The sequence below is a fragment of the Oryctolagus cuniculus genome, chromosome 7 (genome assembly GCF_964237555.1).
Source record: "Oryctolagus cuniculus chromosome 7, mOryCun1.1, whole genome shotgun sequence".
Classification (NCBI taxonomy): domain Eukaryota; kingdom Metazoa; phylum Chordata; class Mammalia; order Lagomorpha; family Leporidae; genus Oryctolagus; species Oryctolagus cuniculus.
Genome location: NC_091438.1, coordinates 126,522,192 through 126,537,100, shown reverse-complemented (window position 1 = coordinate 126,537,100; position 14,909 = coordinate 126,522,192). Strand labels below are relative to the sequence as shown.

At 48.9% G+C, this 14,909-nt stretch overlaps 1 protein-coding gene across 4 annotated transcripts in view; it reads left to right on the top strand.

Annotated features, from left to right (window-relative positions):
• Positions 1-11,975: 11,975 nt before the first annotated feature.
• The window catches only part of RAD54L (RAD54 like), a 41,807-nt gene continuing 38,873 nt past the window's right edge, over positions 11,976-14,909 (top strand). For 2 of the 4 annotated variants that reach the window (XM_051856520.2, XM_008265310.4), the window contains exons 1-2: positions 11,977-12,604; positions 12,698-12,784. In XM_051856520.2, coding sequence (XP_051712480.1) covers positions 12,602-12,604; positions 12,698-12,784 — 90 coding nt within the window. In that variant the 5' untranslated portion in view covers positions 11,977-12,601. Of the gene's footprint in view, positions 12,605-12,697; positions 12,785-14,909 lie in introns of all 4 variants that reach the window. The other 2 variants (XM_051856519.2, XM_051856518.2) reach the window with 2 other exon arrangements.

The following is a 14,909-nucleotide window of genomic DNA, read 5'->3' as shown; positions in this document are numbered from 1 at the left end:
TCTCCTCTGCTGCCACTTCAGGTCCTGCCCCCTTTTGTTTTCAGATGGTGGTACCCTGATGCTGGCAGGCATTCTAAGATTCCCTGTCAACTTTTCACCAAGTTATTTTACCACCCATTGATGATTTACAAATTGGTCTTTTCACTGGGAATTACAAAATGTTGATTTTTTTTTTGGGTAAGACTTATTTGTTTATTTGAAAATCAGAGTCACAAAAACGGAGAGAGAGACTCTTCCATCCACGGGTACACTCTCCAGATAGCCACAGCAGCCAGGGCTGGGCCGGGCCAAAGCCAGGAGCTAGGAGCTCCATCCAGGTCTCCCACCTGGGTAGCAGGGTCCCAAGTTTTTGGGCCACCTCCGCTGCTTTTCCCAGAACATTAGCAGGGAGCTGGATTGGAAGTGGGAGGAGCCGGGACTCAAACCAGCACTCATATGGGATGTTGGCGTTGCAGGTAGTGGCTTTACCCACTGTGCCTTTGCCAGCCTCAAAATGGTGATTTGCTAATTCTACTATTTCTTCTACATTTACTGGCTCTAATTCTATACAGAAAAACTTTTTCACATCTTCCAGGAATATTTGAAGTAAAGTTCATACAGGAATGGTCAGATAAATGCTAAATCTCTTCTCTTAATTTCAAAGTTGGTGTCCTAGCAACTGCTAATGGTGTCCGGCGATTTGGTCCACTCTTTTTTTTTTTTTTTTTTCCCAAAGAAACTTTTTGTTCTACTCTCTTTAAAATTGCTATCAATCTGTAGGTCTTACATATTTAATGTATTTTATTCATTTACAATTATCTTTCATTTTTAAAAAGTTGTATTTATTCATTTATATATTTGAAAGGCAGAAGGAGAGAGAGAGAGAGACTCTTTCATTTGCTGGTTTACTCCCAAAATGCCCCCAACAGCCAGGCCAAAGTTAGGAGCCAGGAACTCTATCTGGATCTCCACGTGAATGGCAGGAACCCAAGTACTTGAGCCATCATCTACTGCCCCAGGTGCATTAGCAGGAAACTGGATTGGAAACAGAGGTGGGACTCAAACCAGGCACTCCATTGTGAGATGTGGGTACCCCAAGTGGAGTTTAACCCACTGTGCCATAACACCTGCCCCTATCTTTGGTTTTGTACTGTAGAAAATATCAAACATATACCAAAGGAGAGGGAAATAGTGCAATAAATTCCCATGTATCTGTATCTCAACTTCAATAATTATCAACTCGTGGCTAATTGTTTTATTGTTTTCCCTCAACTATTCTCCTCAACCAAGATGATTTTGAAGCAAAATCAAAATATCATACCAATTCATCTATAAATGTTCTGGTATTTCTTTTTTCTTTTTTTTAAAGATTTACTTATTTATTTGAAAGGCAGAGTTACAGAGAAGCAGAGGCAGAGAGAAAGAGAAAGTCTTCCATTCACTGGTTTACTCCCCAGAAGGCTGCAATGGCTGGAGCTGGGCCGATCCAAAGCCAGGAGCCAGAAGCTTCTTCCAGGTCTCCCATATGGGTGCAGGGTTCCAAGCACTTGGACCATCTTCTACTGCTTTCCCAGGCCATAGCAGAGAGCTGGATCAGAAATGGAGCAGCCAGGACTCGAACTAGCACCCATATGGGATGCCAGCACTGCAGGAGGCGGCTTTACCTGCTACACCACAGCACCAGCCACTAGTACTTCCTTTTGTGTTTAAGAGATACTAAGTATCTTTGGTATCTCTAAAAGATAAGGTCTTTTATTACCATTATTGCACCTAAAAAGTTAATAATTTCTCAATACTGTATAATAAAATATAGTTGGTGTTAAATATTCTGATAAAGTTTTTTTGTTTTAAGTTTTAGTACCAGGCATGTGCTGGCCTCCTAAAAAGGGTTAAGTTGTGTTTCTTCTTCCTCTGTTTCCTGAAAGCATTTGTGCAAGATTAATAATATTATTTAGTATTTCACAAAATTCAATAATGAAATCATGTGGCCTCTAGTTTGTTATAGGGATCATTTTTGTAATAACATTCTTTGGTAAAGATAAGGCTATTAAGACTTTTATTTAATTTTGGCTCAGTTTTTTTTTTTTTATTTGAAAGGCAGAGTTACAGAGAGGGAGAGACACAGAGACAGAGAGATCTTCCATCTACTGGTTCACTCCCCAAATGGCTGCAATGGCCAGGGCTGGGCCAGGCCAAAGCCAGGAGCCAGGAGTTTCTGGATCTCTCGTCGGGGTGCCTGGGCTCATCTTCTTCTGCTTTCCCAGGAGCATTAGCAGGGAGCTGGATCAGAAGTGGAGTAGCCAGGACTCAAACCGGCGACCATATGGGATGCTGGCATGGCAGGCAGTGACTTTACCCCAGTATGCCACAATGCTGGCTCCTTTGCCCCTTTGCTTACTTTTAATAGATTGTGTTCTGCAAAGAATTTGTCCATTTCATCTAACTTGTTAAATTTATTGGCATAATTTTGCCTGTAACACTCCCTTGTTGTTGTTGTTTTTAATCTTGGGGCTGGCACTGTGCTGTAGCAGGCTAAGCTTCCATCTCTGGCACCAGCATATCATGGGCTCTGGTTTGTGTCCTGGCTGCTCCTCTTCTGATCCAGCTCTCTGCTATGGTTTTGGAAAGCAGTAGATGACCCAAGTGCTTGGGCCCCTGCAACTGCGTGGGAGACTGGGAAGAAGCTCCCAGCTCTTGGCTTCACACCAGCTCAGCTCTGGCCATTGCAGCCATCTGGGGAGGAGTGTACAGGTGGATGGAAGAGCTCGCTCTCTCACTCTCTCTCTCTCTCTCTCTCTGTAACTCTGCCTTTCTTTTTCTTCTTTCCTTCCTTCCTTTTTTTTTTTTAAGATTTATTTATTATTTGAGAGGAAGAGATACAGCATGAGAGGGAAAGAGTTCTTCCATCCGCTGGTTCATTCCCGAAATGGTCACAACAGCTGGAGCTGTGCCAATAGGAAGCCAGGAGCCAGGAGCTTCTCCCAGGTCTGCTACATGGGTACAGGGGCCCAAGCACTTGGGACATCTTCCATTGCTTTCCCAGGTGCATTAGCAGGGAGCTGGACTGGCAGTGGGGCAGCTGGGACTTGAACTGACAGCCCAATGGGATGCCGGCACTGCAGATGGACCCATCTACTTTTACAATACATACACACACACACATATTAAAAAAAAAAAAAGATTCAGATTAAACTCCAGGATGGAGTTCATGTTATTAAGGAGACTAAGGACGATGTCGTTCCAGGACAGCTAAAGCTGATGAGAACTCAGGATGTCAAATACAGAAGAATGAAAAAGATTGTAGAAGCCAAGAAAATCCAGTGACTAAATCAGAGCTCCATCTGCTGGATTTCCAGGGGAGCAACAGAAGCAGCCTGTGCTCTTTTGCCACCAAAAAGGAAGCTGCACAGTTCGGTGTTGTGACTCACCCGTAGACAATCCTGGAACCAGTTGGCAGAGTCTTCAATAGACCCAGGTAGAGACCTTGCAGAAGGAAAAAGTGAAAGCAGTTACCCATCAGACTCGCCGTAAGCGGATAGCTAGAGAGAGGCAGGAGCAACACAGCTGCCTGACTCAGCAGACTGAATGAGAGGAGAACCTGTTCCGTATTGCACAGGAAATTCAAACTTGCCAAGATCTCATGCATACAACTCACAAGGCAAAGGCGAAGAAACGGTGAACTCCCCAACTTTTACAAAGTTCAGAGTCATCAAAAACATTGAAGTGTTACAGACAAGCCTTGTCGTTCTACATTGAAAAATCACTGCATTTTTTTGTTGTTGTTGATTTCAAATTCCATCAGTCCACATGGCCTGGTTTTCCTGTTTGTAAGCATAACTGATCGTCGAGCTGACATTTGATATCTTTCTGTGAACAACATTAAAGCTGCTGTCTTTTTTGGTTGTGAAATCGGTCTTATTTTTAAATACTTAAATTTGTTTTTATTAGGAGAGGTATAAATACTGGAGCAGAGGGGACATGAACCTAATCCTGATACTTAGTCAAGAACAGCAAATATTTATTGCATCTTTATCACGCTAGGAGCTGGAGCTGCAGCTGCTATAAGCATTCTGGTTTATTTCCTCCCTTTGGTAACGCTGTACATAGTTTTTGTGTTAGTTATAGTTATGGTACTTTTTTTTTTTTTTTTTTGACAGGCAGAGTGGACAGTGAGAGAGAGAGAGACAGAGAGAAAGGTCTTCCTTTTGCCGTTGGTCCACCCTCCAATGGCCGCCAGGGCTGGTGCGCTGCGGCCGGCGCACCGCACTGATCTGATGGCAGGAGCCAGGTGCTTCTGGTCTCCCATGGGGTGCAGGGCCCAAGCACTTGGGCCATCCTCCACTGCACTCCCTGGCCACAGCAGAGAGCTGGCCTGGAAGAGGAGCAACCGGGACAGAATCCGGCGCCCTGACCAGGACTAGAACCCCGTTTAAAAAAACACACTGTTCACCAGACCCATCTCTCAGATACCAAAATTAGATCAAGTCGCCACCCTTCATGCATCCATCATTATTATGAGACTTTGAGGAAGCTGGTGCTGTGGTGTAGCAGGTAAAGCAGCTATCAGGTGCTGGCATCCCATATGGGTGCTGGTTCGTGTCTAGCTGCTCCATTTCCAATCTGGCTGCCTGCTGGTGTGCCTGGGAAAGCAGCAGAAGATGGCTCAAGAGCTTGGGTCCCTGCATCTAAGTGAGAGACCCAGAGGAGGCTCCTGGCTCCTGGCTTTGACCTGCCCCAGCCCTGACCAGTGTGGCCATTTGGGGAGTAAACCAGAGGATGGAAGATTTCTTTCTCTGTCTCTCTTCTCTTTCTCTCAGTAACTCTGCCTTTCTAATAAGTAAATAAATCTTTAAAATCTATATGTATTTAAATAAAAATAAAAAAAAAACACTTTAGGGTTTAAATGTCTGCATGACTTTGGGGGGACAAGTCCTGTTCAATCAGTAACAATGTCTAGTTTGGTACCATGACATTTTGAAGTCCATTCTTAGTTTTTTTCATAATATTCATTTTACATGATCTTTTTTTGGAAGATATACTCTCTAAGCTGTTGATTTTTTAAAAAGATTTTATTTATTTATTTGAAAGTCAGAGTTACAGAGAGAGAAGGAGAGGCAGAGAGAGGGAGAGAGAGGTCTTCCATCTGATGGTTCACTCCCCAAATGGCTGCCATGGTTGGAGCGGGGCTGATCTGAAGTCAGGAGCCAGGAGCTTCTTCGGGGTCTCCCATGCGGGTTCAGGGGCCCAAACACTTGGGCCATCTTCTACTGCTTTCCCAGGCCACAGCAGAAAGCTGGATCGGAAGTGGAGCAGCAGGGACTCGAACCAGCACCCATGTGGGATGCTGGTGCTGCAGGCGCTGGCTTTACCTGCTTACACTACAGCACCGGCCTACTGTTGATATTTTTTAAACTGTTGCCATGACATTTATTATTTTTTTTAAAGATTTATTTATTATTTAAAAGGCAGAGTTACAGAGAGGCAGAGAGAGAGAGAGAGAAAGGTCATCCATAGGCTGGTTCACTCCCCAGGTGGCTGCAACCGCCAGAGCTGCATTGATCTGAAGCCAGGACCAGAAGTTTCTTCCAGGCCTCCCACATGGGTGCAGGGGCCCAAGGACTTGGGCCATCCTCCACTGCTTTCCCAGGCCACAGCAGAGAGCTGGATTGGAAGTGGAGCAGCTGGACTCGAACCGGTGCCCAAAAGGGAATGCTGGCACTTCAGGCAGTAGCTTTACCTGCTATGCCACAGTGCTGGCCCCCTCCCTGTACTTTTGATCCAGCTTCCTGCTAACCCATGCCCTGTAAGGCAGCAGTGATGGCTCAAGTAGTTGGTTTCCTGCCACCCACGTGGAAGGCTCCTTTGTTCAGCCTGGCACAGCCCTAGCTGTTACGGGCATTTGGGGGAGTGAACCAGCACACGGAAGAACTGTCTGTCTCTGTCTGCCTTTCAAATTAATAAAAATTATTTAGAGAGAACAGAGGGAGTTAGGGTGAATATAAAATCTAGATCCAGCCTTTTCACCAACATGGTGCCAGGAGAAAGGAAGCTCCTGTCGCCACTCCCCCACCCCCCTGCCAAAGCCAGAGCCAAAACAAAGGCTTTGAAGGCCACGATGGCAGTGCTGGGAGCCACTGGCAGCCACACAAGAAAGAAGATCCATATGTCACTCACCTCCAGCGGCAGCCCAGATGTCCTTGGAAGAATGCCCCCAGGAGAACCAAGTTTGATCACTCTGCTTGAATGCTGAGTCTGCCGTGAAGACAACAGCTGTGTTCACTGTGGAGGCCAACAAGCAGCAGCTCAAACAGGCCGTGGAGAAACCACATGACACCCCTGTGCCCGAGGCCGACGCCCTCGGCAGGCCTGGTGGGAGAAGGCAGCATCCGGTCCACTGGCTCCTGACTACGATGCGTTAGGTGTTGCTGACGACATCAGGATCGTCTATGCTGAGTCCAGGCAGCTAATTCTAATGTATGCCTTTTCACCATACATGTGCATTTTTTGGTTTGTTTTTTGTTTTGACAGGCAGAGTGGACAGTGAGAGAGAGAGACAGAGAGAAAGGTCTTCCTTTGCCGTTGGTTCACCCTCCAATGGCCACCGCGGCCGGCAAGCTGCATCCAGCGCACCGCGCTGATCTGAAGGCAGGAGCCAGGTGCTTCTCCTGGTCTCCCATGTGGGTGCAGGGCCCAAGCACTTGGGCCATCCTCCACTGCACTCCCTGGCCACAGCAGAGAGCTGGCCTGGAAGAGGAGCAACCAGGACAGAATCCAGCGCCCGACCGGGACTAGAACCCGGTGTGCCGGTGCCGCAGACAGAGGATTAGCCTATTGAGCCACGGTGCTGGCCGTTATACCTGTCTTATAAGCTGTACAAAACACATCAATTTTTCTCTTGATTAAAGGTAGTGGAAATGCCAAAGAATAAGGGCCAGACCACTAATTACAGCTCGTGTTTACGAATCTAGCACCATAATTCCAGCCTTAGGACGTCCCAAGCAGCTGCGAGGAGAATCCTGGGAAAGGCAAGGATGCTGGAACTGTCTGGGTAGCTCTTAACTTGTGGCCCCATTTTTTTTTTTTTTTTTTTTTTTTTCTGAGACAACACAGAGTCTGGGCAAAGAAGATGACCGAGGTTGGAGAGGAAAGCAAATGCTTTGGGATCAGATGGTAAAGACAGAATCAGTGTATCCAGAAGGCAGTGCTGGCGTCAGTGTCAGGAACTGGGAGATTTCTTCCAGGCATCCAAGTCCTTTTTAATTTCTGCAAGCTTTTCAGCCAAGTTTGGTATGTCATAGCTCTGAGCCAGATACATTCCAACCACGTTGCCAAAAGCAAATCTAAGCAGGAACTGGAGTGTGATGTCGGCATCAAGAAAGAGATATATTTTACATGAAAAAAAAAAAAATTGAGCAGAGGCAGAGAGACAGACCAAGAGAGAAACAGAGGTGGACAGAGAGTGTGCCCATCCACGGGCTCACTCCCTAAATGTCATGCACTCCAGTATGGTTGTGAGTGTCCTAAGCAGTGATTTAACTGCTGTGCTGAAGATCTGTCCCTTTTGGATTTTAAATGGCTCAAGAGAAGAAAAGATTTTTTTTTTAAATTTTTGACAGGCAGAGTGGACAGTGAGAGAGAGAGAGACAGAGAGAGAAAGGTCTTCCTTTGCCGTTGGTTCACCCTCCAATGGCCGCCGCTGCAGCCGGCGCACCGCGCTGATCCGATGGCAGGAGCCAGGATCCAGGTGCTTTTCCTGGTCTCCCATGGGGTGCAGGGCCCAAGCACCTGGGCCATCCTCCACTGCACTCCCTGGCCACAGCAGAGAGCTGGCCTGGAAGAGGGGCAACCGGGACAGAATCCGGCGCCCCAACCGGGACTAGAACCCGGTGTGCCGGCGCCGCAAGGTGGAGGATTAGCCTATTGAGCCACGGCACCGGCCCGAGAAGAAAAGATTTTAAAATAAGGATTTATTTATTTGAAAAGCAGCATTACAGAGAGAGAGGGAGAGACATAGGGAGGGGAGTAGAGAGAGATCTTCTGCTAGTTCACTTCCCAAATGGTTATAACAGCTCAGGCTGGTCCAGTTGGAAGCCAGGAGCCTAGAACTCCATCAGGTCTCCTACATGGGTGGCAGGGGTCCATGTGCTTTGGCAATGTTCTACTGCTTTCCCAGGTGCCTCAGCAGGGAGCTGGATCGGAAGCAGAGTAGCAAGGATTCGAATTGGCACTCATGTGGGATGCTGGCATTATAGGTGGTGGCTTAACCTGCTGTGCCACAATGCTGATCCTGAAGAAAAGTTTTTTTTTTTTTTTAAAGACAGACTTTTATATTAACTCGCAATATTAGTTTTCTATGGCTACCTGGTCTGAACCAGATCTCCAAAGGTCAATACCAGAGTGCCAGTTGGGTTGTATTGTCCTTTGGAGAATCTAGGGGTGTGAAGCTGCCACAAAACACACCAAACACCAGAGTTAAGGGAAAGGTTTATTGTCGGGTGAGAGAAGCCTGATATGGCCAGGGGGAAGAGGACCAGAGAGAAAGCGACAGAGGGATCAGGAGAGAGAGAGCATGTTGCTGGAAGCAGGTCCTGTTATACATTTGCTGGGGGGCAGGAAAGTGGAAGCTGTGAGTCCCATTAGGGTGGGGGTGGAGCTCACGCCTGTGCTTAGGCCATGAGGCTTAGGACTGAAGATTACTCTGCAAGGTAAGATGTCTGGCGCATAGCATGAATAAGATGGCACCATTTTACTAACAGACTCCCTTCTCTCTCTGACATGGACTCTTCTGCCTCCTTCCTCTTAAAAGGACCCTTTTAAGACTATGTTGGGCCCACTGAGATAATCCAGAATCTTCTCCTCGTCTAAAGGTGAGATGGTGAACAACCTTAACACCATCTGCAGCTGTGATTCTCCTTAGCGATTTAACTTTTCACAGTCAGGATCCAGAGATTATGATGTATCTTTTTTTTTTTTAAGATTATTTATTTATTTATTTGAGAGGCAGAGTTAGAGAGAGAGAGAGGGAGAGACGGAGAGAAAGGTCTTCCATCCCCTGGTTCACTTCCCCAAAAGGCTGCAACGCTTGGAGCTGAGCTGATTCAAAGTCAGGAGCCAGGAGCTTCTTCTGGGTTTCCCACATGGGTGCAGGGGTCTAAGGACTTGAGCCATCCTTTACTGCTTTCCCAGATGCATGGAACAGCTAGGACTTCAACAGTCCTTCAACAACACTGTAGGCTGGGGCTTTACCGCATTGTGCCACTGAGTATCTTTTTAGGTGCCTACCACCCCAACATGGGTTACATAGTTACCATTTTTGGTGATCTTCATTCCTTCCTGTAGATGAGATGGTGTCAGTCCCTTTAGTCTGAACAATTTTTTAAAAAAAGATTTATTTATTTGAAAGGCAGAGTTACAGACAGAGACAGAGAAAGAGCATGAAATCTTCCATCTGCTGGTTCACTCCCCAAATTGCATCAATACCCAGAGCTGGGCCAGTCCAAAGCCAGGAGCCAGGAGCTTCATCTGGGTCTCCCACATAGGTACAGGGGCCCAAGGACTTGGGCCATCCTCTGGTGCTTTCCCAAGGGCATTAGCTGGATCAGAAGTAGAGCAGCTGGGACTTCAGCTGGCACCTATATGGGATGCCAGCGCTGTAGATGGCAGCTTAACCCGCTGTACCAGTGTTGGCCCCTCTCTCTTTCAAAAAAATTTTTTTTCATCTATTTGAAAGGCAGAGTGATAAGGGGGAAGAAAGAAAAAGAGAGAGAAGTCAACCATCTGCTGGGTCACCCCACCAGCCTAAGGCCTGCCACAGGGCTAGGCCAGGATGCTGGAACTTCATCTGAGTCTCCCATGTGGATGACTTCAGCCATCAACTGCTGTGTCCCAGAATGCATTAGCAGGAAGTTGGATCAGAAGCAGTAGTGCTGGGACTTGAACCAGCGCTCCATGTGGGATGCAGGTCCCGAAAGGTCACTTGACCTCTGCGCCACAAAGCCTCCTCCTAGAGGCAGATTTACTATGAAGCAAAGCTAAGGTTCAGGACCCACAGCACAGACCCTGGGAGTTATGCAAATTACTGGGGTTGGATGGGGATTTGTAAGTAGGTGTCCCAGTTGGGAAGGAGCCAGATTGCAACAGGAAGCATTCCTGATCAATTGCCTACAGAGGTTGCAAAAGAAAGGGTCTAGCCTCCCAAAATTCCATAATTGGTTGGGTGTGTTTTTCTCAATCTGAATTCTTAGTAAGTATTAACATAGCTACCTAATGTTAGACAATCTGAAAAACTGCAAACACTTCAAGTTTCACCTCGTTCTGCTGGGTGAGAGCAAGCATTCTGGAGCCTGAGTTCAAATCCTGGCTATAATCAACAGGTGCATGACCTGGGGCCTCTCTAACCTTATTTCCTCACTTTTAAAACAGGGGCATTAACAAACCTATCTCGCAGTTGTGAGCAGTAAATAATCACAGCTGAGCTCACGAGTGCGGGGTGGTAAATCACATGTGTGCACCATTGCCATTGTTAGCAAGCACCTGGGCTAGGTCTTGCTGACTCCTGTTAGAACCCATTAGGCCACTAAGGCACAGATAGTTGACCCCAAACCCAGTGACACTGGGCACGGTTAGTCTAAAGGCTAGTGGAATTTTTATTGCCAGGCAAAGCCCCTCACCTGGGACATTCCAAACTGCCAAGACTCCCAGCCTTTCTGCAGGTCCCCTATCTCCCTGATCAGGGCCCACGCGGCACTCTGAGAACATCCACATGCCTTACCAAGAAGGCACTCTGCCTGCTGCCCTAGTGGAATGAAGCCTGACTTCAAACCCCCACCCTCTGTCCTGACAGGTTGAACCCTCTCTTTAACCACCTATTCTGTGCTCCCTAAAATAAAAATATTTTCTGCCTTAGTGAGTCATCTGGATGCTTATTCGAACCCTAAAATCCTAAAGCCTAACACCAACACTGTTTGGGCTAGAAAAAAGAAAACCCCTGACTTCAATGCTGGCATCCCATACAGGGGCTCATTTGAGTCCTGGCTGCTTCGATCCAGCTCCCTGCTAATGCACCTGGGAAAACAGCGGGAGATGGCCCAAGTGCTTAGGCCCCTGCACCCACGTGGCAGAATGAAAAAGCTCCCATCTTGGGAGTGAACCAGCAGATGGAAAGTCTCTGTCTCTCCTCCTATCTCTCTGTGACTTTCAAATAAATATTTGAGATTTTTTTTATTTGAAAGGCAGAGTTATAGAGACGGAGAGCTGACATCTTCCATCTCTAGGTTCACTCCCCAAATGGCCGAAAGGGCTGGAGCTGGACCAATCCGGAGCCAGGAGGTTCTTCTGGGTCTCCAGGGGCCCAAGCAATTGGGCCAACTTCTGCTGCTTTCCTAGGCACAGTAGCAGGGAGCTGGATTGGAAGTGGAGCAGGTGGTCTGGAACCCGCGCCCATATTGCATGCCGGCATCGCCGGCAGAGGCTTAAAGCGGTCCCCGTAAATAAATCTGAAAAAAAACAAAAAAAAAAAAACAAAAAAAAACAATAAAACAACCAAAACCAAAACCCTCCAAACCGAGAAAATCAGGTCCTCTGGGTCCTTCGCTCCAGGTATGACCCAGGGAAGATGCGATCTGCCCTGAGCACGACCAAAACGCGCAGAAATTTGCGGCTTTTCATAATCGCCAGGCTTCTGTGCACATTCCGCGCTCTAAATCGTCCCTTAAGTTGCTGCGGGGACAGCTCTCCTGCCTGGGACAATAGCCGGCGGAACTGCACCCCGTTCGGCTCTGATTCCGCGGGGCCTGGCCCACCCAGCCCAGCCGGCTCCCGGCGCCGCACGGCCCGCGCTCCCACCCAGCGCCCCACTCCCTGACCGATCTGCAGCTCTAGGACCCAGACCTTCGCAGCCGCTGCACCTAGGCCCGCCCCTTCCTCTGTCGCGAGCGCCGAACGCATCGAACGTAGCCAATGGGTGATGCGGCGGCAACGCGGCGGGAGGTTCGATTGACCCGGCCTGGCGGGTCGGGAAGTCCGGGCGGCTGTTAACGCGCGCTTTGGCAAGAGGAGGGTTACCGGGGAGCTGCGTAGGCCTGAGTCCGTCCCTGCTGCTCTTTTCTTTCCCTCCTGGGATTCTTTTCCCAAACTGGGTCTTTTACTGGTTCCTTTGGGGTCCCTGCTGGACCTCTCTCAGTCCGGGCTTCGTATCCGCGTTCCAACCCGGGAAACTCCTTCTCCGGACTCGGTGCCTGGCCCTGAAGCCTTGGACTTGAACCTCAGCTTCTCTGTCCTTGCCCGTGACTGCTTTAGCCCCGCAACAATCTCCTTCCGACACCCTGACTGGGACCATCATCCTGATTCTACTCTGTCCGGCCTGGGACTCCACCCCTCCCCCACCCCACTCTTAACGCTGCCGGGACCCTCCCTCTGGCCTAGTCTTCCGCCTCGCTTAACTGGCAGCAGACACACTTGCACACTTTGGGCCCGGGCTCTAGCCCGTGGCCGAATTCATTCCAACCATGTCCCCTCTGTAGTTAGCAGCCTCCTCCGTAGCAGGCCCTAGCTCTGCATTCTCAGCTGCCGGCGCCTTTGACCTTTGGCTAATGGGCTCTTGACTTGTGCTCCTGGGCCCAGGATGGTGAGTGTGCGCCTAAGGGAAAAGATAGGCTGTTGTAGTGGGCCCGGGCTTCAGGATCCCTGTAGGTTTTCAATTTTCCTTTTTACCTTGCAGAGGAGGAGCTTGGCTCCCAGCCAGCTGGCTAAGAGAAAGCCGGAGGGCAGATGCCCTGACGATGCAGACTGGCAGCCTGAGACCGTGGTGAGTACTCCAGTGGGCGCAAAGGAAGCCTGGGCTTGGTTTCTGGAGTTTCCTAGTCACCCCCAGAAGCCTTTCATATGTTCAGTAAATTTTTTTTTTTAATTTATGTATTTGAAAGACTGACAGAGGGAGAGAGAGAGAGAGAAAGAGATCCTCTGTCTGCTGGCTCACTCTCCAAACGGCTGCAATGGCCAGGGCTGGGCCAGGACAAATGCAGGAGCCCGAAACACCTTCTGGGTCTCCCATCTGGGTGTCAGGGGCTCAGATATTGAGCCACCTGCTGCTTTCTCAGGCGCCTTCACAGGGAGCTGGGTCAGAAGCAGAGCAGCTGGGACTTGAACAAACTGACACCCTGACGTGGATGCTGGTGTCCCAGGTGGCAGCTTAAGCCGTGCCAGAGCACTGCCCCTATATATATTCAGTAAACTTTTAATGAGTGTTTACTATGTGCTAGACATTGAACACGATTAATGAAATCTTTGTCTTCAAGTAATCCCTAGAAGCTAATATATACTTTTTATTTTTTTAAAGATTTATGTATTTATTTGAAAGTCAGAGTTACACACAGAAGTAGAGGCAGAGAGAGAGAGGGAGGTCTTCCATCTGCTGGTTCACTCCCCAGTTGGTCACAACAGCCGAGCTATGCTGATCTGAAGCCAGGAGCTTCTTCCGGGTCTCCCACGTGGGTGCAGGGGCCCAAGGACTTGGGCCATCTTCTACTGGTTTCCCAGGCAATAGCAGAGAGCTGGATAGGAAGTGGAGGAGCCGGGACTTGAACCAGCACCCATATGGGATGTGGCACTGCAGGCGGTGGCTTTACCCGCTTTGCCATAGCGCCAGCCCCAGCTAATATATCCTTAATTTTCCTGGTGGGGAGGAGTGTCCCAAAGCAAAAGAGCTTTGGGTTGGGCTCTTTGACTTCGTTGGGAAAAGATGGGCTCCACCACACAGCAGCCAGCAGCCTGCTCTTTTACTCTTTGTCCTCAGCCAGGGGTCACAGTAGAGTATTGTGAGCTTACTTTAGGATCCTGAGCTCACGTGGGCCTAGAGGCGTTGTACCCTCCAATTCCTGTTCATACTCAAGTACAGCGCGTTCTGTTTTGGGCTGTGCTCCCCTCCCCGCCTTGGACGCTTGCCGGGAAGGGCTGTGAGCAGGACGTATGTAAATCAAAACAAACAAACAGAACGGTGCAGCATGTACTTGAGAGAGTGCGCAGCTCAAGCAGCAAGGGCTCGGTCACTGGAGCGCTGGAGGAAAGAATCAGCTGAGGACTGGACGGCACTTTCTGGTAGGGCAGTGTGGTAAAGGCATGTAGAGAGAGGGCACGGGAGCCTGGCGTTTGTTTCAGATGTGTCTTAAAGATCACCGGAGTTTCAGATAGTGGGGCAGGCTGGTACAAGTGAGTTCTGGCCTGGTGGCTTGGTGTGATTTCCTCTGTAGTTACAGGGGGACTCCTCTACCTGTGAGAAAGGCATATTAGCTTCCTCTGGGCACTTACAGGTTCTCAGACTTGAACTTGGCGGGGTGGGGGTAGCATTCTCAGCATGAATAGTGCTGTTTGTTGCTGTGGCATTTGAAAATGGTTTTGGCCGGCGCCGCGGCTCACTAGGCTAATCCTCCGCCTAGCGGTGCTGGCACACCGGGTTCTAGTCCCGGTCGGGGCACCAGATTCTGTCCCGGTTGCCCCTCTTCCAGGCCAGCTCTCTGCTGTGGCCAGGGAGTGCAGTGGAGGATGGCCCAGGTGCTTGGGCCCTGCACCCCATGGGAGACCGGGAGAAGTATCTGGCTCATGCCATCGGATCAGCGTGGTGCGCCGGCCGCGGCAGCCATTGGAGGGTGAACCAATGGCAAAGGAAGACCTCTCTCTCTCTCACTGTCCACTCTGCCTGTCAAAAAAAAAAAAAAAAAAAAAGAAAAGAAAATGGTTTTGGAGCCAGTGTCCTCACTGCCATGGGGTGAACTGAGTGGCCTCAATGGTCTGAGAGCTAGGGACAATGGTACTCTGGTCCCTCCCTCAGGAAACTTAGGGAGGGAAGCATTTGTTTGCTTAACCATTTCTTGAAGTTTTTGGAGTGAAGTTTTGGGGTCACCATAACGCCATGCTGCTGGTGGACCTCAATCACA